Source organism: Bos grunniens, chromosome 15 (assembly GCF_055505025.1).
Source record: "Bos grunniens cultivar Pamir isolate PY7600 chromosome 15, Bosgru_T2T1.0, whole genome shotgun sequence".
Taxonomy (NCBI): Eukaryota; Metazoa; Chordata; class Mammalia; order Artiodactyla; family Bovidae; genus Bos; species Bos grunniens.
In genome coordinates, this window is record NC_141179.1 from 48,838,863 (window position 1) to 48,862,618 (window position 23,756).

General features: G+C 39.7%; 3 protein-coding genes across 3 annotated transcripts; 2 read left to right on the plus strand and 1 right to left on the minus strand.

Moving 5' to 3' along the window:
- The first annotated feature begins 2,537 nt into the window (after positions 1-2,537).
- LOC147357983 (olfactory receptor 51I1) lies at positions 2,538-3,482 on the plus strand. The gene has a single exon (XM_086342006.1). It carries the CDS (start codon positions 2,538-2,540, stop codon positions 3,480-3,482), a length of 945 nt encoding a protein of 314 aa, XP_086198132.1.
- A 7,710-nt stretch (positions 3,483-11,192) lies between these two features.
- LOC147357984 (olfactory receptor 51I2-like) lies at positions 11,193-12,143 on the plus strand. The gene has a single exon (XM_086342007.1). The coding sequence runs from the start codon at positions 11,193-11,195 to the stop codon at positions 12,141-12,143; it is 951 nt and encodes a 316-aa protein (XP_086198133.1).
- A 9,274-nt stretch (positions 12,144-21,417) lies between these two features.
- Positions 21,418-22,397, minus strand: LOC147357985 (olfactory receptor 51Q1-like). Its single transcript, XM_086342008.1, has one exon. The coding sequence runs from the start codon at positions 22,390-22,392 to the stop codon at positions 21,418-21,420; it is 975 nt and encodes a 324-aa protein (XP_086198134.1). The 5' UTR covers positions 22,393-22,397.
- Positions 22,398-23,756: the final 1,359 nt, after the last annotated feature.

Consider the following 23,756-nt stretch of genomic DNA (forward strand, 5'->3'; position numbering starts at 1 on the left):
TTTAGTATGTATATTTGTAGTAATGGTTTTGTCACTAAGTCATGTCTGACTCTTGTGACTCCATGGACTGTAGCCCACCAGGCTCCTCTGTCCATGGGATTTCCCAGTCAAGAATACTGAAGTGGGGGATCTTCCAGACCCAGGGATCAAACTCCTGTCTCTTGCATTGTAGAAGTATCCTTTTATGCCTGAGCTACAAGGGAATCCTAAGTATGCCTATTACAGAATTATTAATTATAGTCAACATGCATTTTATAGCTGGAAGTCTGTACCTTTTTATCAGCATCACCCATCTTTCCTCCAACACTGCCACAGACCTCTGGAAACCACTGTTCTACTCTTTACAGAGTGAACCTTTAATTTTGAGCTATCTGTTCCAGAGAAATATAGTTACAGAGATATTTTGGATAAAAACTGGAAAGAAGTCCTTTATGACATGGTTTCTTAATTTTTACTGTTCTGACTGTTGATTTCTTTTCCAGGAGTTAGGCTGGAAAAGGACAAAGACAGAGAAAGAGGAATCAATAAAGAAGGTAGAGATGAAAATGCCAAGGAAGGAGGAAAATTAGGGAGATGCTTCTGAAGTAAGAAGGCAGTTCTAAAAGGATGAGTTACCAACAATGTTAACTCTCATAGGAAAGTCAAATAGATTAAGAAAGAGAATGTTTTCATTAGATTTGGTGACACAAACGTGGAGCGTTCTGAGCCCTACCCGTCATGAGTCTGGGGCTTGGTGTCCCCCCCGACACTGTTCCTTCTTTTTGTAGAGCTATATTTTAGCCGTCAGCCAAAATGGAACCAGTGGAGGCATAGCCGCAGTCTTGTTAGTTAACAAGTTGGTTCAGTGAGTAAAATCAAATAGCTCAACTGAAAATCCAGTCAAATCATTGTAGACCATAACAGAAGACCCTCAAGTGCCTAATAACATAAAGGAACAAGAAAGTAAAAAGCACTGAATTTGATAAAAAGTGAAATAATTTCTATAAATGTCACATTAAATGAATAAAATTAAGGAAAATTCAGAACAATCTTTTTAAAAAAACTTTAATAATATATTTTTGTTTCCTTCTAACATTTTTCTGCATACATGTATTTATTGAGTAATTGCAATTGAAATATTTTATATATATACCATTTTTTCCAAATAAAATGCTAATGTGTTATATTTTAAAGAAAAAAAAAGATTTGGTGACAAAGAGGTCACTAATGACCATACAGAAATTAGTTTCAATTGGGAAAGTGCAGTGTGGAAGCCACAATACAGTAAATCAAGCACTGATAAGGCAGTCATTAAGATCAAATCCTTGAATCTGGGGATCTCCGAATGGATTGGAAAAACAGACATACAAACAAGCTCCCCCTCCTTGGCATCTAGAGAGACAGGGTCTCAAGAAGTTTGACTATGAATTGAGAAAGAATAACAGCATGGAAGCTAGAGAAGGAAAGTTATGTTTCTATGACGGGATAATCTTGTATGTGCTTATTGGTTGATGGGAAAGAGATAGAAAGTGAGAGGTTGAAGGTACAGTACAACAGCCTAATGGAAGAGGTCTCTGAGTGACATGGCAAGAAACACAGTCCTAAAGGTGGAGGGCCTGGGCTTGGGAAAGAGACACCTTTTTCTCAGAAAACAAGGGCTAGCTGAGAGCAAGTTAAAGTTTTTGGTAGTGGGAAATAATCTCACTCTGTCTCCTCTTTCTTCCCCAATAAAGCACTTGCTTCTTTGACTTTATCCAGCTGCACACCCAATTTGATTATAGAATTTATCAGTGGTTACGGTGTATTGTGTGAATGTGAAAGAGAGGCAAAGAGAAGATAAAGATACCAGTCCTAGAGGGAGGGTAGGTCAGGAAAGCAGTGAGGAAGGAAGAGCTAATAGATAAAGAGAAGAAGGTGAAAGAATGGTTAAAACTTTGAAAGCAAGATCATGGGGTGAGAAGGTAAGATTATTGGTAGGTGGAAGGCTATGGTCAGAAGCTAAAAAAAAAAAAAAAAATAGAATTTAAGACTTCAAAGTGACAAGGAGGTTGACGTAAAGTCTGAGTAAAGTTATCGAAGCTGTAATTTTCTAGCTGTAGAAGTTTCATCTTTGCCACCTACAAAAGGTTTCCCAGAGACAAGGACAGTGTTTCCTTTTCCCTGTACATCTTAATTTCTAATTTTTTCTCAAAATTTCCAGAATATGTTTTCTAGGGTGAGATGGTGAAGTGAAGGAATACTGGAGTTTTAAGTGAGAATTAGGAAACTTTCTCATATAACCTCCCGTCATGTCACCTTGCTCTTGCTCACTTGTTCATCATACCTTCATGGAGTTTATAACATGGTCGTGAGAGGGAACTGGGCTCTGGTGAGTCAGAGTAGAACTCAGTTGTTATCCTCAAACAGCTCATAGTCTAACGGAGGAAGTAGGACCAAAAGCCAACACTTTCAATCTCTGACCTTTTGTGTTGGAGACAGGATGTCTGAAAAAGAGTGAAGAACATTCCCACACACCCTCTTGGGCATATACCCCATCTGTGTTCTTACATCTGCCTGCCATGTTAGGCCTCAATGGCACCCCCTTCCAGCCAGCCACACTCCAGCTAACAGGCATCCCTGGGATGCAGACAGGTCAAGCCTGGGTTGCTCTGGTTTTCTGCATCCTCTACCTGATTTCCATCATAGGCAACCTCACCATCCTTGCTTTGGTGACTCGAGAGCCTACTCTCCACCAGCCCATGTACTACTTCCTGTCTATGCTCTCTCTCAATGATCTGGGAGTGTCCTTGTCTACACTTCCCACCGTGCTTGCTACCTTCTGCTTCAACTATCGTCATGTTGACTTTGATACCTGCTTGGTTCAGATGTTCTTCATTCATACTTTTTCTTTCATGGAATCAGGCATACTGCTGGCCATGAGCTTTGATCGTTTTGTGGCTATTTGTGACCCACTACGCTATGCAACTATGCTCACCAACAACCGCATCTTGGCTATGGGCCTAGGCATCGTTGCCAAAAGTTTCACCACTCTCTTCCCTTTCCCCTTTCTGGTGAAACGACTGCCCTTCTGCAAAGGCAATGTTTTACATCACTCGTACTGCCTCCATCCAGATCTCATGAAAGTGGCATGTGGAGATATCCATGTTAATAACATCTATGGGCTCTTTGTGGTTATTTTTACCTATGGCATAGACTCAACTTTTATCCTGCTTTCTTATACATTGATCCTGAGAGCCGTGCTGGCAATTGCGTCCCGGGAGCAGCGGTTCAAAGCTCTCAACACCTGCATGTCCCACATCTGTGCAGTACTGGCTTTTTATGTGCCTATAATCGCTGTCTCCATGATCCACCGCTTCTGGAAAAGTGCCCCACTTGTTGTTCATGTCATGATGTCAAATGTCTACCTGTTTATACCCCCCATGCTCAACCCCATCATCTACAGTGTGAAGACAAAGGAGATACGCAGAGGGATCCGTCAAGTCTTCTGTAAGTCTTGGGGCTGAAGAATGCTGCAGACCCTGTGAGAACCATTTTGGAGGAAGGACTGGGACTTTTTCTGACTTTAGGAATGTTAAAACAAGGAAAAGAACCAGGATCTTGATAGCTGTGAATATGGAACTAATAAAAGAACATTGGACTCAAGAAAATGACACATTGTATTGAACACTTACTCTATGAAAAACTTTGTGCTAGTTGCTAGCAATGTTATAATGATGAATAAGACATATTCTTAAGAGATAGATGTATCAAGGGAAAAACATAAAAATAAAGATGCCCTGAAATATATTTGACATATGTGAAAATATTGGAAGCTCCACAGTGCAATTATCCTTGAACACAATTCTACTACCAAGAATGAGGAAATGATACACTGAAGACAAAATTCAGTGGAAGTCTGGGACTTTGTTGGGAGGAAAAGGGCACTTTCCATGTGGCACTAGTAATAAAGAACCTGCCCACCAATGAAGGAGATGTGGGTTCTATCTCTAGGTTAGGAAGATCTCCTGGAGGAGGGCATGACAATCCACTCCAGTATTCTTGTCTGGAGAACCCCATGGACAGAGAAGCCTGGTGGGCTACAGTCCATAGGGTCACACATATTTGAACATGACAAAAACAACTTAGCACACATGGGGGAGAAAGGGCCCATTGGTTTGTGGGAATAAATATTTTTTTCTATGTTTGTGAGGTAGACTATGAAGGAAGAGAAGGGATATGGTAGTTGGTCAGGGTGGCAGAAAGACAGGAAAGTATTGATCTTTGCATAACAAACTACTTGAGAAAAAAAGATTTAGGCAAGCATATTTAAACCTTTACTACTCCAAGTGTGGTCCAGTGAACAACAGAATTGTTATATCTGGTTGTTTGTTAATGAAACAGAATCTTAGACCCTGAACAAGACCTACTGAATTCAAATTGCTTTTAATAAGACCTTGGGGTGATTAAATGTTGAGAGGCATAGTGTTTCTCTTTTTTAACCCCTCTAAGGTTATGGGTATCTAATGTGCAACAAAAATAACAAAGATCAAGCATAATAAGAGTCTGAAAAACTAGTTCTCAAGGTGTGATTCCCAGACTAGTGTCATCAGCATTGTTTTGCAAATTGTTAGGCATACAAATTCTCAGGCCTTTCCTCAGATATCCTGATCAGAAACTCTTAGGTGGTGAGGTCCAGTAATATGTATTTTTAATAAGTCCTCCAAGCAAATCTGATATATATTACAGGTTGAAAACCTTTAAACTAGAATATTGGCTTAGACTATTTGGGAAAATTGCAAACAGCTTTGTTTAGACAAAGGGGAGGTTTCACACTAAGAAGCTCTGGAAACAAGATCGATCCCGAGAGACTGCTTAAGATTGTGTGTGTGCGCTCAGTCGAACCGGATTCTTTGTGACCCCATGGGCTGTAGCCTCTCCAGACAAGAATAATGAAGTGTGAACCATTTCCTGCTCCAAGGATCTTCCAGACCCAGGGATCAAGCCTGGGTCTCTTGCATCTTCTGCATCAGCAGGTGGATTCTTTATCAACGCGCCACCTGGGAAGCCTAAGCTTGCAGGCGATTTTTAAAGCTGGAAGAAATTGAGTGCCTGACAACTAGGTGTAAGGTGTTGGTGGTAAAGGGATATACTGACTTATAGCCTCTTATCTCCACAAGGTGGTGCACATGGAACACAGAAATGACTTAAATGGGATGAACAATCTCCAGCCTCTTCACTAGCACTCAGGCTCCTGCCTCATCACTAGATTCCTGTCTTTTCTCGCAATTTCCACCTGCTAAGATCTCAACTAACCTGAAATCCTAAATTCAGGTAAAATCCAACTAGAAGGCTACCCTCTAAGTAAATACAATATAGAGGGGAAAATAATCAGATGGGTGTTACACTGAGATACAGAATCTTGCAAGAGTTCTTGGGGTGAGTGTTCCATGCATACAAGTCTCCTGATCAAGACCTCTTCTGAGACTTTTTTATTTTCTACAAACTCTATTAACTTCCTTCTAAAGTGTATATTCTTTTTCTAAAATGAGAAATTCTTAATGTGATTGTATTTTTCTGCACCAAACATGTACCTGCATTGTGCCTATCTTTTCTTTGCTCCATTGAAAAAATTTTTGATTTAAACACCACAAGACAAATTTATTTCCCTATTTAAGCTCTGTGGGGCAAAATGCTTCATGCTGCTGCTGCTGCTGCTGCTAAGTCTCTTCAGTCATGTCCGACTCTGTGCGACCCCATAGATGGCAGCCCACCAGGCTCCCTGTCCCTGCTTCATAATTTTTCCATAAATGAAAGATAGTCACTTAGTCAAGTCCAACTCTATGGGACCCCATGGACTGTAGCCCACCAAGCTTCTCTGTCCATGGGATTCTAAAGGCAAGAATACTGGAGTGGATTGCTATGCCCTCCTGCAGGGGATCTTCCCAACCCAGGGATCAAACCTGTGTTTCCTGCGTTGCAGGCAGACTCTTTACCATCTGAGCCACCAGGGAAGCCCTAACTTATAATGATCCCTTTTGTTGGGATTTGCACAAACATTATGTTTGGCATTATCACTCTTGGAATGAACAAATACTATTTTCCCTGACTTCTTTTCTCATAAAATAGTGACAGATACTAAGTCTTGAAAGAAGACTTTTCAAAAGTTGAAAAAGAGATAATGAAATGATAGTGAAACCTAAAATCTTACACCTAGCACAGTGTTTGATATACCCAATGTACGTGAATTAAATCAATAACCAAATGACTAGTTAAATAAATGAAAGACTGTATCAAAGATGATGCTTATTTCCAATTATGCTTCCTCTAATGACATAGTTAAGAGACATTTCCCTCTGGGTCTTCTCAAAGCCTAGATTCTCCTCACGAGGAACTTATTATGCTCAACCTGAGGCACCATTGTAGGTCTCTCTATTCTCCATAATTCTATGACCTTATTCATAAGACTGTTTTATACATTCTCTTTAATTATATCTTCTCATTCCTAACCCATTAACTTTTACCTAGTGGATTCTACAGTGATGGAAAGCAGAAAGAGTTTTCAAACTGCTTATCTAAGATACATCAAAGTTCCACATGGAGAAGGAAAAACTTCTTCTATGTCCATATTTTGTTTCCATCCCTTAACCATCCCATGACTTGATAGAAAAAATAGAGAGATCTCCAACCATTCCTTCCCTCAGTACATCTTTACTCTGTCTGAAACTGAAACAAGGAGGAGGTAAAATGAAATACTTAATGGGAAGATCAGTTATTTGGAAAAATGAACTATTTGGAGTATCTGAAATTAGAACCTTTAGCAGAACTTCTAATGAGTATAATTACCACATGTAGTACAATCACATTTTTGAAGATCACTTTCTTGTTTTTATTTGAATCGCTTATAGACAGGATCTATTTTTTTTTTTTTTTTACAGATCAGGTACCAGTTTGAAGGAATACTAGTTTCATGAAATTATGGAGCTAGTGGATAGCACAGTTAGAGCTCAAACTCACATCTGTGTGACTTTGTACTCAGTAGTCTTTCAGTGGGGATGTCTCTCCTGGAGGAGATCTCAGTCTTGTAGAACTTGGTAGAGGGTTGGATTGGAGGTGATGAGAGTGGGAATTGAGCAGGAAATACCAGTTATAAGTGGATGGAGGTAGCCATGGTCATATGATCTGTTGGTTAAATCTTGGGAATAGCTCTGCAATTCAAGGTCTGTTTTCTTGGCTCTGAGTTCCGGAGTTTACCCATTGGGTCTATGTTTTAAATGGGTGTTCTCAGTCCTGTCCAGTTCTTTGTGGCCTCATGAACTGTAGCTCACTAGGTTCCTCTGTCCATGGAATTTTTCAGGCAAGAATATTGCAGCAGGTTTCTGTTTCCTTCTCCAGGGGATCTTTCTAACCCAGGGATCGAACCCATGTCTCTTATGTCTCCTAAATTGGCAGGCAGGTTCTTTACCACTAGTACCACTTGGGAAGCCCTCAAAGTGAAAGTGTTACATGCTCAGTCCTTGTGGACTCTTTGAGACCTCATGGACTGCAGTCTACCAGGCTCCTCTGTCCATGGAATTCTCCAAGGCAAGCATGCTAGAGTGGATTGCCATTCCCTTCTCCAGGGAGTCTTTCCAACCCAGGGATTGAACCCAAGTCTCGCACATTGCAGGCAGATTCTTTACTCTCTGAGACACCATGTAGCTTCCCCCAAGGCTCAATGGTAAAGAATCCACCTGCAGTGCAGGAGACATTACTTTGACCCCTTGATTGGGAAGATCACCTGGAGAAGGAAATGGCAACTCCAGTATTCTTGTCTGAAAAATCCCATTACAAAGGAATCTGGGTGCACTACAGTCCAAAGGGTCACAAACAGTCAGACATGCCTGAACACACACACGACAATTGTATACTATTTAGGGCTTCCCTGGTGGTTTAGAGGGTAAAGCTTTAGGTTCTGCCTAAAATGTGGATTTTAAGCCCCAAATTTGGGGATTTTAACTCTTGAGTTCTGTGCTGAGAGTTCTGATTTTGAGACTGGATAATTGGGATAGGAAGAATGCTGCTATGGAGCTTGGAGGAAAATTCTCCTCTTCATCGCAAGGAAGCAGTTGGAATTTTATTTTCTCTTGGAGAGAGGGCAGCGTCTCCAGGGATAGTTTTTTTTTTTTTTTTCCTCCTTCTGTTCCCAAGTGACATTTAATCCTCCTTTTCTTCCCCCTTTACCAACACAGTATCACATTCAGGCAAACTGAGACCCCAGAGGCTTTGGTGCCTAGGAACTCATATTCAGAGACATAAAGTTTACCTGTTTGAGGCTAGTACCTGCTTGAGGTTCATTCTGGAAACACTGTGAGCTCAGGTTCTTTGTCTTTCAAGCCAACTCTCCCTTCATTGAGCTCTTTCAGGTGAGTCTGAAATCTATTTGTATGAGCACAAGAAGTATATTTCAGTCTGTAATTCTCTCTGTGTCCCTGTGTGGTTCCCTCAGCCTCTCTCAAGTCTCTGTGTCTTTGAGTGAATTTCTGTCCATGCAAGTGTGTGCTTGTGTATTTGCTATCATTTGTTTGGCTTATGATGGAAGGGTTTAAAACAAATAAAAATAAAATTCCATTTTGTTGGATTCTTTTGTTGGACCAATTGAGATGATCTTGGTTGCTTTCCTTCATTCTATTAAGATGACATATAAGATTGATTGAATTTTGTCTGTTGACCCATTCTCAAATTCCAGGAATGGATCCCACTTGGTCAAAATGTATAACCCTTTCAATGGAAAAAAATTTTAAAAAAATTCTAAAATCTTAGTTTCGTGTATATTTTCTTAAAAAAGAAAAAACAAAGAGTAATATACCTTCCAGCACCAGGTGTCCTCCAGGACACCGCTTTCAGATAAGGCTACAGAGACGGCTCTATCAGTGAAGGACACATGGCAATCCCGTGACAGGGGCTGAGAGCTTGCCTCTGTTCTGTTCCACACAGAACCGAAGTCATGATATTGTCAGCATCACAGACCAGGAGAGATTTTGACCTCCTGGAACATCAGCCCAAGGGCAGAAGGAGACTTGAAAGTGCCTTTAATCCCAGTTCAGCAGCTGCTGGAATTCTCCCCCGAGTATTTCCATCAATGGTTACACAATTGTGGCAACTGTTGCTTGAACATGTTCACTGACAAAAACTTATTGTCTCATCTAGTAGCTTTGACTCAGAAAAATCTTCCTCACCTGGATCCTAAATTGTCAACTTCATCTCCATCTGTCACGCACTACCTCTTACACCCATCCCTGTCCATCTCGGCTACAGTCTCTTCTTCTCAGAGAAAAAGCATCACTGGTTCCTTCAATGCTCTTTATATATGACTTGGTCCCCTCTGTCTCTGTGTGTGTCCCATTGGTTTAACTCTGATCTAGAGAATGGAACCCAAAACTGAATGTACTTCAGTTATGACCCTGAACAATGTGCTCATGCTTTTATTAATTCATGAATTCTTGAGCATGTCTTTGTGCTGGAAACATGAAGCAGCGGGAGGCAAGAAGGAACCAGACACAAGTTTACCTAAGATTCCAAGGGAGAACAGAGGTGTAAAGGCACTTCTCATAAAATAAAAAGTATGTATAAAATATTTTAAAGTCATAGATGAGGCTATTATTTCCACTCAAGTAGTAATAGGAAAAGCTTCAGATAAAATAAAGGTGTTGACTACAGCAGCAACCCACTCCAGTACTTTTGCCTGGAAAATCCCATGGATGGAGGAGCCTGGTAGGCTGCAGTCCATGGGGTTGCTAAGGGTCAGACATGACCGAGCGACTTCACTTTCACTTTTCACTTTCATGCATTGGAGAAGGAAATGGCAACCCATTCCAGTGTTCTTGCCTGGAAAGTCCCATGGACGGAGGAGCCTGGTAGGCTGCAGTCCATGGGGTCGCTAAGAGTTGGACACTACTGAGCGACTTCACTCTCACTTTTCACTTTCATGCATTGGAGAAGGAAATGGCAACCCACTCCAGTATTCTTGCCTGGGGAATCCCAAGGACGGGGGAGCCTGGTGGGCTGCCGTCTATGGGGTCGTGTAGAGTTGGACATGACTGAAGCGACTTAGCAGTAGCAGCAGCATGAATGGCAGTGGGAGTTCAAAAACAAGGAAGAGGAAGATCAAGCAAACTCCTAGTCTGCTTAGGAGGCAGGAAAAAGAAATCTGTCTGCCATTCTCTACTTTGCTCTGCCTGTGAAGGTGAAGATGCTCAACTTCCCAATATCTCTACATTCTTCTTCCTTAAGTGGCTGCAATTTCAGAAGGCTGGCAGCTGGGTATGTATAAAATATTTAGGAAGGACCACAGGACTTCCAGTTGAAAGAACTAGATTCTAGTCCCAATTTAGCCACTTAATGCCTTAAGGACAGTCACTTAACATGGTTGTTATGGGACTGAAATGAGGCAGCTTGATAGAGAAACAGTTGTCCATCTGGTTATCCTTTCTAGCACACAAAGACTGAATTATTTCCCTGAAGCTGTGTGCTCCTGGGTGCTGTTGTTACTCTTTGCCATCACTCATGTTCCTCCATGCCTTGGGTCAGGGCTAGTGTTTATAAGCCTTCATTTTTACTTTTGTGACAAATGAGGTCTGTCCATACATACATACCATACGATATCATGTTTACCTTTACAATGTTCATATGTAATAGATGTATTTTATTTTTCTGTTTTAGATATAGAAACACAGAGGCTTCGAAAGGTTAAGCTACCTGTTCAAGGTCACACTGCATGTAAACTGTAAATTGGGCTCCAAACTGAGGTCTGTGGGAATCCATTTGCAGAGCTCTGAAACACTGAACATATGAAGCTATTTTTTTTTTGTTATTTCTTATATCTAAGTAAGAGAATATTATTATCTTTACAAGTTAAATCATGTATTAACTGATTGAGTATTGATTTTGACCCATTTCTGATTTATTCCAGTGCTTCTCAATTTTTAAATGATGCTATCTTTCATAAGATTGGGTAGTCTCAAATATCTTTTTTAGGCATAAGATTTTAGGGCTCTGGCTGTCAGGGGAATAGCAGGTGAGAATATTTTTACAAGGAATAATGTAGATGACTCCAATTTCCTCCATGTCTTTCCATTTCTCTCTTCTTCACACTTTGAGGTAGGCTGCTAAGGCAGAAGGCTTCTGGGTGGGAGTTAACTGATTTTTTTTTTTTTTTTTCAAGTGGCAGGTAAAGACTGATCACTGCTGTTGGTGACATGAAAGCTGAGAGCAGTGAAAGTCTTGACCTCCTATCTGTCTTCCTGACTGGTATTCCAGGGTTGGAGGCCCAACATGGCTGGCTGTCCATCCCCTTCTTCACCATGTACATTGTAGCTATTGTGGGCAACAGCCTAATCATGGCAGCAGTGCAAGCAGATCCTGCCTTACATGAGCCCATGTACCTGTTTCTCTCCATGTTGGCTGCCACTGAGGTGGGTGTCTCTGTGTCCACACTGCCTACTGTCATGGGCATTCTTTGGTTTGATGCCTGCCAGATTGACTTTGATGGCTGCCTTGCCCAGATGTTCTTCATCCACACCTTCTCCTGCATGGAGTCAGGGGTCCTGCTGGCTATGAGTTATGACCGCTTTGTAGCCATCTACAATCCACTGCGCTACACAGCCATCCTCACCCTGCCCTGTATTGTCTCCATGGGTCTGGTCATTACACTGAAGAGTGTGACACTCATGGCTCCCCTTCCAGTCCTCTTGAGGTTACTGCCCTATTGCCACACTAACATCCTCTCCCACTCTTACTGCCTCCACTCAGATCTGATCCAGCTGCCTTGTGCTGACACTAAGCTCAATAGCATCCTGGGTTTGGCCATTGTCTTGGCCACTTTTGGACTGGACTCACTGCTGATTGTGGTCTCCTATATGCTGATTATTTACACAGTGCTGGGCATTGCTTCTGGGGAGGGACGGTGGAAGGCCGTCAATACATGTGTGTCACACATCTGTGCGGTACTTGTGTACTATGTGCCTATGATTGGTGTGTCTGTGATGCATCGTACTGCCAAGCATGCCTCACCTCTGGCCCACACACTCATGTCCAGCATCTACCTCTTTGTGCCTCCTGTGCTCAATCCCATCATCTACAGTGTCAAGACCAAACCAATCCAACAGGGAATTGTCACCGTGCTTTCCTGCAAGAGAGAATTACTTTGAGTCATTCCAAGGGGGGAGGGACTTGGAATCAGTCCATAAACTCTGGTGGTGTTTCTTCTGTGGGCAAAGCTCCACACCAGGATTTCTGGGGAAGAATAGGAGTGAGAAATTCCAAACATTGCCTCGGGCTTGAATCTGGATCATAGGAGTTACCTTGACCCCTTGCCATCTCACAAGTTACCAACAGAGGTGTGTCTGTATGTACCCATGCATATGCCATCTCTGACAGTTATGATCAACTTGAGATCTTGAATGCCCTTTGCCTGTTTTTCTCAAGGCTCACACCAAACAGTCTGACAAATAGGAAGTTACCTGTAGAGGCTTGAGACTTAATGATATTTGAATTGAAATATAACAAGTTCTTGTTTTGATGGGTCAGACAGATATTAAAAATCTGCTCCCAATAAAAGACCATCCTAGTAACATGACTTTGAGCAAGATAAGTGTACTTTTTGGGTTGTCCCAGATAGTCGTGATTTACACTTATTTTTCTCAGCATCATTATTAATAGCAATCCCTTTTCCTCTCAAAAGTATCCTTGTTTAAACAGTAAATTTATGGTAAAACTACATATAAAACAACTTCCTTCGTGTTATGTACGGAATCAGACTCTTCCCCCCAGCTTACTGTCCAGTGGTGTCTACTCTCAGACTATTCAGTCTGTTTAGAATAGCGGCTACCAAAATTTTATATGCCAGGAGATTCTGAGGATGAAGAACAGCTGCGTAAATGGCCTCAACTTAGGTATCAAGTAAAATATGAACAACCTTACACACCAGGTTTCAGATCTGAAAAATCCCAACAGAAACACCAATAGAATTCTGTTTTGATAGAGCTTTGGGTCCTGTTTTTCTGGTGTCTGGATATTTACATTCCCTTTTCCTCCTATCCTCACCATGCCCTGAAGCAGGTATGCTTGTATCTTTCCTTCTGCTCCACCTCTTCTCTTTAACTGTCAGCAGAGTTCTAGTTGGCACTTCTTGCTTCTGCCTGTGGTTGTCTATGGTTTCCTGGAAACCTTTGGTCAAATGAGAGAGTACGTCTTCACACCTCCTAAATAATAGAGGTCTGTGTATGGTGGATTGATAGGCTTGTTCTGCTTGATCAGTAACTGGCCTCAGATCTCAGCCTCTCAGGCTTCAGGGCTTACAAATGCAAGGGAAATGTTTTTTTTTTCACCGTATGCTATTCTTCCTGAGCTCGTTCACGTCATTAGGGTCGCCTTTAAACAGTGAACTTTTTGAAATGCTTGGTCTGTTTAAAATAGTGGTTACCAAATTTTTACATTCTTTATGTAAAATAATTAATAGGAAAAAATTAGGTATCCTTTTAGGCATTTTCAGGTTAAAACCTAAAATTTTATCATAGATTTACATAGATGTTGAACACACATTGTGGATATATTGTAAATATACTGAGGCTTCCCTCGTGACTCAGATGATAAACAATCTGCCTGCATCCCAGAGACTCAGGTTTGATCCCTGGATTGGGAAGATCCCCTGGAGAAGGGAATGGCAACCCACTCCAGGATTCTTGACTGAAGAATTCCATGAACAGAAGAGCCTGGCAGGCTGCTACAGTCTATGGGTTCACAAAGAGTTGGGCATAACTGAGAGACTAATGCTTCACTTTCATAAATATATCAAGTTAAAAATAAATTGTTATATCACAGTTTAAAATAACAAATGTAAACTAAATGCATATTTTGATAGCAGACATTATGAAGTTAAATATGCATGAACATATTCTTTAACATTCCATTCACATATTTTTATGTTAGTCCTTTTTCTCCTCAAACTCGAATTTTTATTTTACCTCCACCATAGAGTTTGTAATACATATAATATATTTTTCTCTTTGGAAAAATTTTAGTGGTTGCTCTTTCACAATACTTCCCAATATATATATATATATTTAAATTTTATGTTTAAAATTTAGTCACACATAGAGTATTGTTCTAAAAATGTATTCTTTATTGAGTCATTTTTCTGATATTAATACATAATTGATCAAAACAACATGAGCATAATACAAATTTTTATATATTAATACTAAAATTTGATTTCAATCCATCTCTTAATGAGCTGCATGATTTTATTTTTCTTGGATCTGGAAAATATTTAGTATTTATTAATAGAATGAGACATAGTTCAATAACAATTCTGTTCCTATTTACTTTTTTCTTTTTCTGTAAATGTGAAAGCTATTAAGTTTGGTAACATAAATGAGAAAATGGCATTGGTACCATTTATCATTGCATAATATCATTTTTAATGCCTTTGGAATTAAATGATAAAAATCATATGATAATCTCATGAAAAATTATCTTAATGATATACTAAATGATATTCCCATTGGATCACTTTTTATTTTTGTTGATGACAGTAAAATTGATACCATTTGTCTTACACTAGAATATGCTACCCCATCATTGGTGTCATTCACTTCCTCAAAATCCATGTCAATATTTCCAGTAGTCCTTTTGATTGGTATCTCAGAAATGTTTACTATTTGGGATCTACAATGGAAATATTAAATAGCTTTAAGAACTATGTCTATTCATATTTTTTCCTTTTTGAAAATTAAAAATTATTATTACTATTTAATTTTTGTAAAGTGAGAAAATAAGATTGTAGAAAGGAAAAAAAAAATAGTGTAACAGAGGCATAGTCAAACCTCCTACATTCCCAGACAAAGCAATTTCAGTGAAGAAACTATATGGATGTTTAACATCTAAAAATTTATACTTATAAAAATATTTGTGTTCAGGCACTCCCAAAAATATCTGCTTATTTCTCTAGAGGAACAGTTAATCAATTTGAAGGCCACTAGGTTAGATATGCACATGAATTTGGGTGAACTCCGGGAGTTGATGATGGACAGGGAGGCCTGGCGTGCTGTGATTCATGGGGTTGCAAAGAGTCGGACACGACTGAGCAACTGAACTGAACTGAACTGAGGTTAGATATCCACCAATGACAGTGTCTATAAATTGTCTAAGAAGGTGAAATTCAAGGTGAATTTCTTAGACAGATATTGATCAAATTTCAGAGTCAAATATCAGGGGAAATTACTGCTTCTGGAGAGGTACCCAAAGACTTGGGATTGTAAATAATATGTATATCTTTCATTAATAAGTGACTAATCATTTTCTTCATTTATCAAAATATATTTTTGAGTACCTACTATGTATAAAGGGTAGATATGTAATAATATTTTATTTTTGGATGCAGCATAGAAAATAAAATCTAAAAATTTAGTAAAGAAGTTGCAATAATTATTGGGGCAAGCCAGATATTCCCTTATAGGTTTTAGATGTCATCAGCAGATGAATCTACCAGTAAGCTGCAAGTCTAAAGGATGAATGTGCTTCAACACACTTTAGATATGTAATCAAATCTCATTTTTAGTCACATTACTTTCATAGTCACTTCTTTTTTCATAGAAACTATCACTTCAGAGGGCATGATTGACTAGCAGCAACACTCAGAATGATGTTCAGATTATTCTTTTTAATTAATGTATTTTAATTGGAGGATAATTACTTCACAATATTGTGATGGTTTTTGCCATCACATGATTTACATCAGTGCAAATCAGCCGTAGGCATACATGTGTTCCCTCCATCTTGAACACTGCCTCCCCAATTACTTCCCCAACCCATCCCTCCAGGTAGTCACAGAGCACCGGCTTTGGGTGCCCTACATCATTCATCGAACTCGCACTGGTTAGCTATTTACTTATGGTAATGTATATGTTTCAGTGCTATTCTAGCAAATCATCCCACCTTCTCCTTCTCCCACTGAGTCCAAAACTCTGTTCTTTATGTCTGTTGTCTCCTTTGCTGCCCTGCACATAGGATTGTCGGTACCATCTTTCTAGATTTCATATATGTGCAGATATTATTTTATTATTTATTATTGATTTTTTTCACAGTTGTTCAGGAATCCAAATCTTAGAAAAATCCAAAGTGATAGTTGTACAATTCATTTAAAGCATTATTTTATAACATTATCTACTGTATCTTGTTGTGTCTGACTCTCTCAATGGGTTGTAACTTTAAATAACAACCTCCAAATGGCAAAAGCAGAGATGCTTTGCAGTCTTGGTTATTGAGCTCTTGAAAAATGGCTAATTTGAATTGATATTTGTTGTAATGACATGTGGCCAGACTTTGGAGACTTAACATTAAAAAAAACAAAGAGTGTAAACTATCTTATTTTTAAACATAAGTTACGTGTTTAAATGATTACATTTTAGATATATTGGGTTAAACAATATATAAAAGAAGAGAATATTAGAAAGGGAAAATACATGCTTAAATTGTTTTAAATATAGAGGAATACCTGTCTCCATAATAAAGCTGATCATGTTTCACAACAATTTGTAGGTGAAAGAAATAAATATTAGAAAAATGTGTATAATGTATTATATACATATCAATGTATATAAAGTTATCTAAACATAAGATATTTTCTCTACCATTCATGTTGGAAATTTCATGAACCTGAACCTATGCGATCCATTAAACAAAGAAATGCTGCTTGCTAATTGAAATGTATTGCTCAAATAAAACCTTCTAATTTTGACCTTTCAGCAGCAATGGTTAAAGTAATTTTAGGCCATTCATTTCAAGATATATGATAGCATCTTAAAAGTGGCTGACCTATTTCCCCAATAACATTTCTCACATAACAATATGTGGAAGTTACAAATACTGATACACACAAATAGCTAATTTCTAAGAAAGAATGTGTACAGTACTGTAGCATAATGAATGTGGTGCCTGCAATAACTTTGTTGTTTTTTAGTTGCTAAATCATGTTGGACAGACTCTTTTGTGATCCCATGGACTGTAGCCCTCCAGGTTCCTCTGTCCATGGGATTTCTCAGTCAGGATACTGAAGTAGATTGCCATTTCCTTGTCTAGGGGAATCTTCTCAAACCAGGGGTAGAACCCATATCTCCTGCATTGGCAGGTGGACTCTTTACTACTGAGCTACCATGGAAGCCCCTGCAATAACTTAGCCAGTTTTTAATACACATGATGATGCTACCTTTTTCTGCCAATTTATAGGTTAAAAGTTGTTACTGGAACTTTTTAGTTTTGCAAATATTACCTGGTATTTAATACACAATGTAGATACTATACTCACTTAAAATATTTAGTTATGACCAACCTAGATAGCATATTCAAAAGCAGAGAGAGACATTACTTTGCCAACAAAGGTCTGGCTAGTCAAGGCTATGGTTTTTCCTGTGGTCATGTATGGATGTGAGAGTTGGACTGTGAAGAAGGCTGAGCGCCGAAGAACTGATGCTTTTGAACTGTGGTGTTGGAGAAGACACTTGAGAGTTCCTTGGACTGCAAGGAGATCTAACCAGTCCATTCTGAAGGAGATCAGCCCTGGGATTTCTTTGGAAGGAATGATGCTAAAGCTGAAACTGCAGTACTTTGGCCACCTCATGCGAAGAGTTGACTCATTGGAAAAGACTCTGATGCTGGAAGGGATTGGGGGCAGGAGGAGAAGGGGACGACAGAGGATGAGATGGCTGGATGGCATCACTGACTCGATGGACATGAGTGTGAGTGAACTCTGGGAGTTGGTGATGGATAGGGAGGCCTGGCGTGCTGCGATTCATGGGGTCGCAAAGAGTCGGACACGACTGAGCGACTGATCTGATCTGATATATTTACTGAAAATAGCCAAGCCATGACAAAAACCTAGCTTCTAAGATGAGATGCAAAATAAATACAAATAGATAATAAGTTATAAAAATCCATAGTCATAATAACACAATGACAGAATATGCTCATATTGACATAAACATTATGTAAAATGTTTTAATATTTTATAAATAAATTCAGACAGGTTGTACAAGTATTCAAATTTGCTTAGTATTGCTTGTAAGACAAGTTAGAGTAGTTTGGCATTTTTACAAAAAAGTTTAAATCTCTTATTTTTCTGATATTATTTCAGCATGGAAAATAGTGCTAGAATAACTTTAATTTATACAAGTTTTCAGTTAATTTTCTCACTGGAAATCTAACAAATTTAGCTTCAATATTTCCTGTACAGATTTTGCCAGATATATTAAAATTATTTCCAAAAATATTGAATTTTATGTGATATATGCAATTATTGCTACTAGCTTGTCGTTTCTTCTTGGTCCTCCCAGTTAAGAAAGCAAGAAAATATATGTCTGTATACTGACCTGTTTATATACAAATATCTATAAATATGTTTTACTTAATCATCTGTATCTACATTAAGTGAAACATAACTTCATACTGATACCCCCAACTCCAGTCCATGGATCATTCATGTTGCTCCCCTTGCTTTTCCATAACATCCCAGCCAAGTAGGGAGGAACTTGGTTCCCAGGTGGCACTATTGGTAAAGAATCCAATGGCAGGAGACATAAAATATGTGGGTTTGACCCCTGGGTGCAGCATTTATTATATTTCATTTTGCCTTTAGTACAGATCCCACCCAATTCCAAAGGTCAGCACCATTTCCCTCCATCTTTTCCAGTGCAGTTGCTTCATGTATTCATAATAGAACTATCATATTGTGTCTTCCATCCTGAGTAATTTTTAAAAATTATATATAATAAATATATACAAATTATATATATTAATGACCACTCTGTGCTGCTGTAAATTTCTTTGAGTTTTAGCAAAGGCCTAATGTCATCTGTGTACCATCACAGTATTACAGAATGATTCTACAGTCTACAAAACCCTCTGTGCGTCATGAATTTAATACTCCACTCCCTTAAATTCTTAGTTACCACCAGTAAGCTTACTCTCTATGAAGTTTTGCCATTTTCAGAGTTTTGTCTGTATGAAATCATAATTTTTTTTAAAGACCTGTTAGACCACCTTCCTTCATTTAGCAATGAACATTTAGGATTCATCCATGTCTTTATGTATCTTGATAATTCTCAGCAGCTGCTGTAAAGACGTTATGCAGAGGCTTGGCTGATGCTTTCTGTCAAACATGCTTTGTCTTTAATTGCTTAGCCTGTATTTTGCAATCATTGGTCTTTGACCCCTGGAGAAGGAAATGGCAACCCAATCCAGTATTCTTGTCTGGGGAATCCCATGAAGAGAGAAGCCTGGCAGGCCACAGCCTATGGGGTCACAAGAGTAGGACACTACTTAGTGACTAAACCACCACCACTGGTCATTGAACAGCTTATTTTGCCCCCAAATTCCCCTTCATGTTTCTAAGCTCTAGTCCCTTTATAACCTAAATATTATTATTTTTTCTCCGATAGCTGACCTTTATTTCACAGTTTCAGAAATATAGTCTATAGGTCTTTGGTTGTATTAGTTTGCTAGGACGGCCACAAAAAGGGTGGCTTAAACAATAGAAATTTTATTTCTTCAAATTATGGAGGCCTCTAACAATTTCTCACATTTCTGGTTTCTTTGGGGGCCTCTCCCCTGGCTTGCAGGTGGTTGTCTTCTCCATGTGTCATCATTCTGGTCTTCTTTCTGTGCTTGTGTCCTAATAGTCTCTTCATACAGGGACATGGGTCACCCAGGATTAGAGTTCACCCTAAGGACCTTATTTTAACTCAGTTATGTCTATAAAAACCCTACCTCCAAATGTAGTCACATGCTAAGATACTGGGGTTAGAATTTCAAAATAGGAATGTGTGGGGAATTTAGCCCAAGTCACTAGTAGATCTAATTGTCCTGAAGCTAATTTTGTTCTGTCACCTCTCCCTTCAGAAACCCCTTTTTGTCCAGGGATGTGTTTAGATGGCAATTGGGAGCATCTGTGTATGTAGATGATTACCACTTGGCCACCCTAATTCCTGTTCCCACAATGGCTGCAAACATAAATGTCCCCACAGATGTTCTTATCCATAATCTGGAGTGTAGTGGAGTGGAGAAGGAGAAAATAATTCACATAAACTGAGCACCTATGAAGCCTATTAGTAATTCAAGACTGTATCTTTTACATGGACTTCCCAGGTGGTGCTAGTAGTAAAGAACCCACCTGCTAATGCAAGAGACATAAGAGATGTGGATCAGGAAGACCCCCTGGAGGAGGGCACAGGAACCCATTCCAGTGTTGTTGCTTGGAGAATCACATAAACAGAGGAGTCTGGCTGGACCACCAAAGAAATCCCATGACTACCCTTCAAACTGATATTTCTGAGAGAGGCTACCTGGTTGCCATAAAATAATTTTTTATGATCATTAAAGCCACATCTATTTTGTTAGTTTGTTTTGGCTGTACAGAATCTTCGCTGCATCACATGGGCTTCTCTAGTTGTGGCAAGGGCTTAGTTGCCCTGCAGCTGGTGGTATCTTTGTTCCCTGACCAGGGATTGAATCTGTGTCCCCTGAATTAGCAGGCAGATTCTTTACCAGGGACCACCAGGGAAGTCCAAAAGCCACATCCTGTCTATCATAGCATTGTCTAGTCCCAAGTCCAGAATGCCAAAGGGAAATGGCCTCTAAGAATTTAAACCACATTCAGAATATCAAGGTTAAAAAAAAAAAAGCCTATCATAGTGAGAAAAATGAATTTATATTCCCACAAATGTTACCTGCAGACATACTTGAAGTTTTGGTCCTAAATACTAAGACCCTCTAACAATGCAGGAGCATTAGTCCAGTGGTGGGGGCTCGAAGTATACTCACCTCCATCTTTAGGCTCTTTGCTCATTGTGTGTGCTTAAATCATGCTGAGTATAGATTAGATAATCTCAGTTGAATAGCTGAGAAATATCTTGATCAATATCCATATAGCCTGGATCAATATCCAAATAACTTGATCAGTATCTGTCTTCCCTCAAATATTTACTATTCTTTTGCAAGAGAAACTCAGAGCACACCTATCCATTATATGAAACGGAAAAGTGGAGTTTACCTGGAGTAAGTGGAGCTGCCTAGGAGAATGTGTGGTGGAGGCAACAACAAAGGTTTTCATTCACATTTACTTAACCAGGCCCACTGGAGAGAAAAATATTCGGAAAAAATTTAAACAGACCTTTACTCAGTCAATGATGCTTATTTCATTGGCAGATAAATGTGCTAGAATCAGATCAAATTGGAACCACAACTCTTTTGGATAGAATGTTTGCTGCTAGTTTCTCCCAGAACAAAAATCCAATTAAATCCAAGATCATGTCATACTCCCTTAAAAATATGATGGAATTTTTTTTACACTCTCCATTTAAAATATTTGACTATACTCTCCCTGTAGACCTATCGACTGCAATTTCTGTGTAATTAAGTGCATTCAGTACTTCACCTTAAATGCCTGCTTCTTTGAGAAATGAGGTGAAAAATTCCGTGGCGGATCTGCTTAGTCTTTACACTGTAAATGATGGGGTTCATCACTGGAGGCGCCAACAGGTAAATATTGGCCAGGATAACATGAACTAGAGGAGGGGCATGCTTGGCAAATCGATGAGTTATAGACACCCCAACCATGGGCACATAGAGGACCAGAACAGCCAGCATGTGGGACAGACAGTTATTGAGCGCCTGCAGTCGCTCAGCCCATGAGGCTGTGTGCAAGATACTTTTCAGGATGAGGATGTAGGAGAGCACAATGAGCAGAGGGTCCATCACAATAATGAGCAAAACCACAGCAAAAGCATACCAGTTGTTGATTCGGATGTCAGCACAGACCAGGCGAATCATGTCCTGGTGGAGGCAGTAGGAGTGAGAGAGAAGGTGGGAGCGGCAGAAGGGCAGGCGCTTGAGTAGGAAAAGGGAGGGAAGAACGGCCAGAACACAGCGGCAAAGGATGGCTAACCCCATCTTGCCAACGACACTGTTGGTGAGGATGGTGGCATAATGGAGGGGGCGGCAGATGGCCACATAGCGGTCAAAGGACATGGCCAACAGGACTGAAGATTCCATAAAAGAGAACGCATGGAGGAAGAAGAACTGGGCAAAACAGCCCTCAAAACTGATCTTCTGATTGTTAAACCAGAGGAGCTGCATGACTGTGGGCAGCGTGCTGAGGGTGAGACCCAGGTCAGTGAGGGCTAGCATGGAGAGGAACAGGTACATGGGCTGGATGAGGGATGGCTCTATGCGGATGACAGTGAGAATGGTGGTGTTTCCCATGATGGAGATGATGTAGAGGCAGCAGCAGGGGATGGAGATCCAGATGTGGTAGGCCTCAAACCCAGGGATGCCCGTGAGGATGAAGTAGAAGGGGTCTTGGGTGGTGTTCATCACCTCGGACATGATAGTCGAATGTAGTTTCATGTTGAAGCTCTTCACTCAGAGAGAACCAGAAAGGTTAAAAATAATCTTTATCTTTACCTTGTTTGATCTAAACTCTATCTGAATAAAGATACAGAGCTGTTGAGTGTTACTAAGGAAGCTTAGGAAGACAGTGGTTGCTCTTCCTGGCCTGTCTCTGCAGACTGTTTCCATACAACTCATATTCTTCTGATAAGTCTATACACATTAACTCATGAACACATCTTTAATTTTTTTCCTGCCTGTAGTTTTCAATTCCCATTTTCTTCTTAGTGCCCTGGAATCTTCCTTTTATCCAAACCACATCACTAATATTATTCTCACAAAGACTTAAAATGAACTCTTAACTGGATAAGACCTAGCCCTCAGCTTTTTTACCCATAATCTCCTTTTGAAATTTTCTTTGAGTGTTATCAGACTTCTCACCTGTTTCACTTATTCTAAAGTCACCACCGACTTTTTATGTATTTCTTATTCATTTCATCATGCAGTAAGGTCATTCTTCATCTTGATCAGGTCTTATTTCTAATCTGTCTTCTTAGTCTCATTAGTTGATATCATCTGACACCACAGACTACATGTGTGTAATATTAGAAGAGAACTGGAAGCAAAGGTTGGGATACAGAGGAAAAGAGTGAAAGTAGAGCTCAGGTGAGGATAATCATATTTACTGGCTGTCTCTATATTTCAGCACTGCTCTAAGTGGATTCCCTGTGTTAGTTTAGATCATCCTCTAACGATAGTTATCACCCCTCCTCAACATTACCAGAGAAATATTATTTGTGGTTTCTCCTACTTGGGTGGTTCCCTCTTCACCGCCTTTGGCTTCTGTTTTCTCCGATTGTCTCACAGAGTAGATGTTATAAGCTACATGCACATCTCTAGGTTAGCAGTGGGGAGGTGTGGCAAGTCCCTTCAGGATTGCATGGAGAGACTTAGTGAGACCTGGAGTCCCACTGGGCAGGCAGAAAAAGTTGGCTCTGCCTGTAAGAATTTTGTTGCCTCTGGTGTCCTTGTGGAGCAACAACTCAGGAAACCACATCAATACTGTTTTTACAACTTGTTGAATGTGATTTGAAACTACATGTTTATGCTTAAAGAAAACTGCTTAGGATGTCAAAAACTTAAGCTTAAAAAGCTTTGGTCTCTAAGCAATCTGAAGCTGGGGCAGCATTAGAAGAGCCAGGTGAGAGGTAGGTAAAAGGAATATCTCACACCAATTATCAGGAGCATTCACCTTGCAGTGATTCTCTGGACATACTAAGAAAAAATATTTTAATTTATTTATAAGATAAGTAAATGGTGAGAACTTTATCAAACCTGAACTAGAGGGCTTCCTTAGTAGCTCAGTGGTAAAGAATCCACCT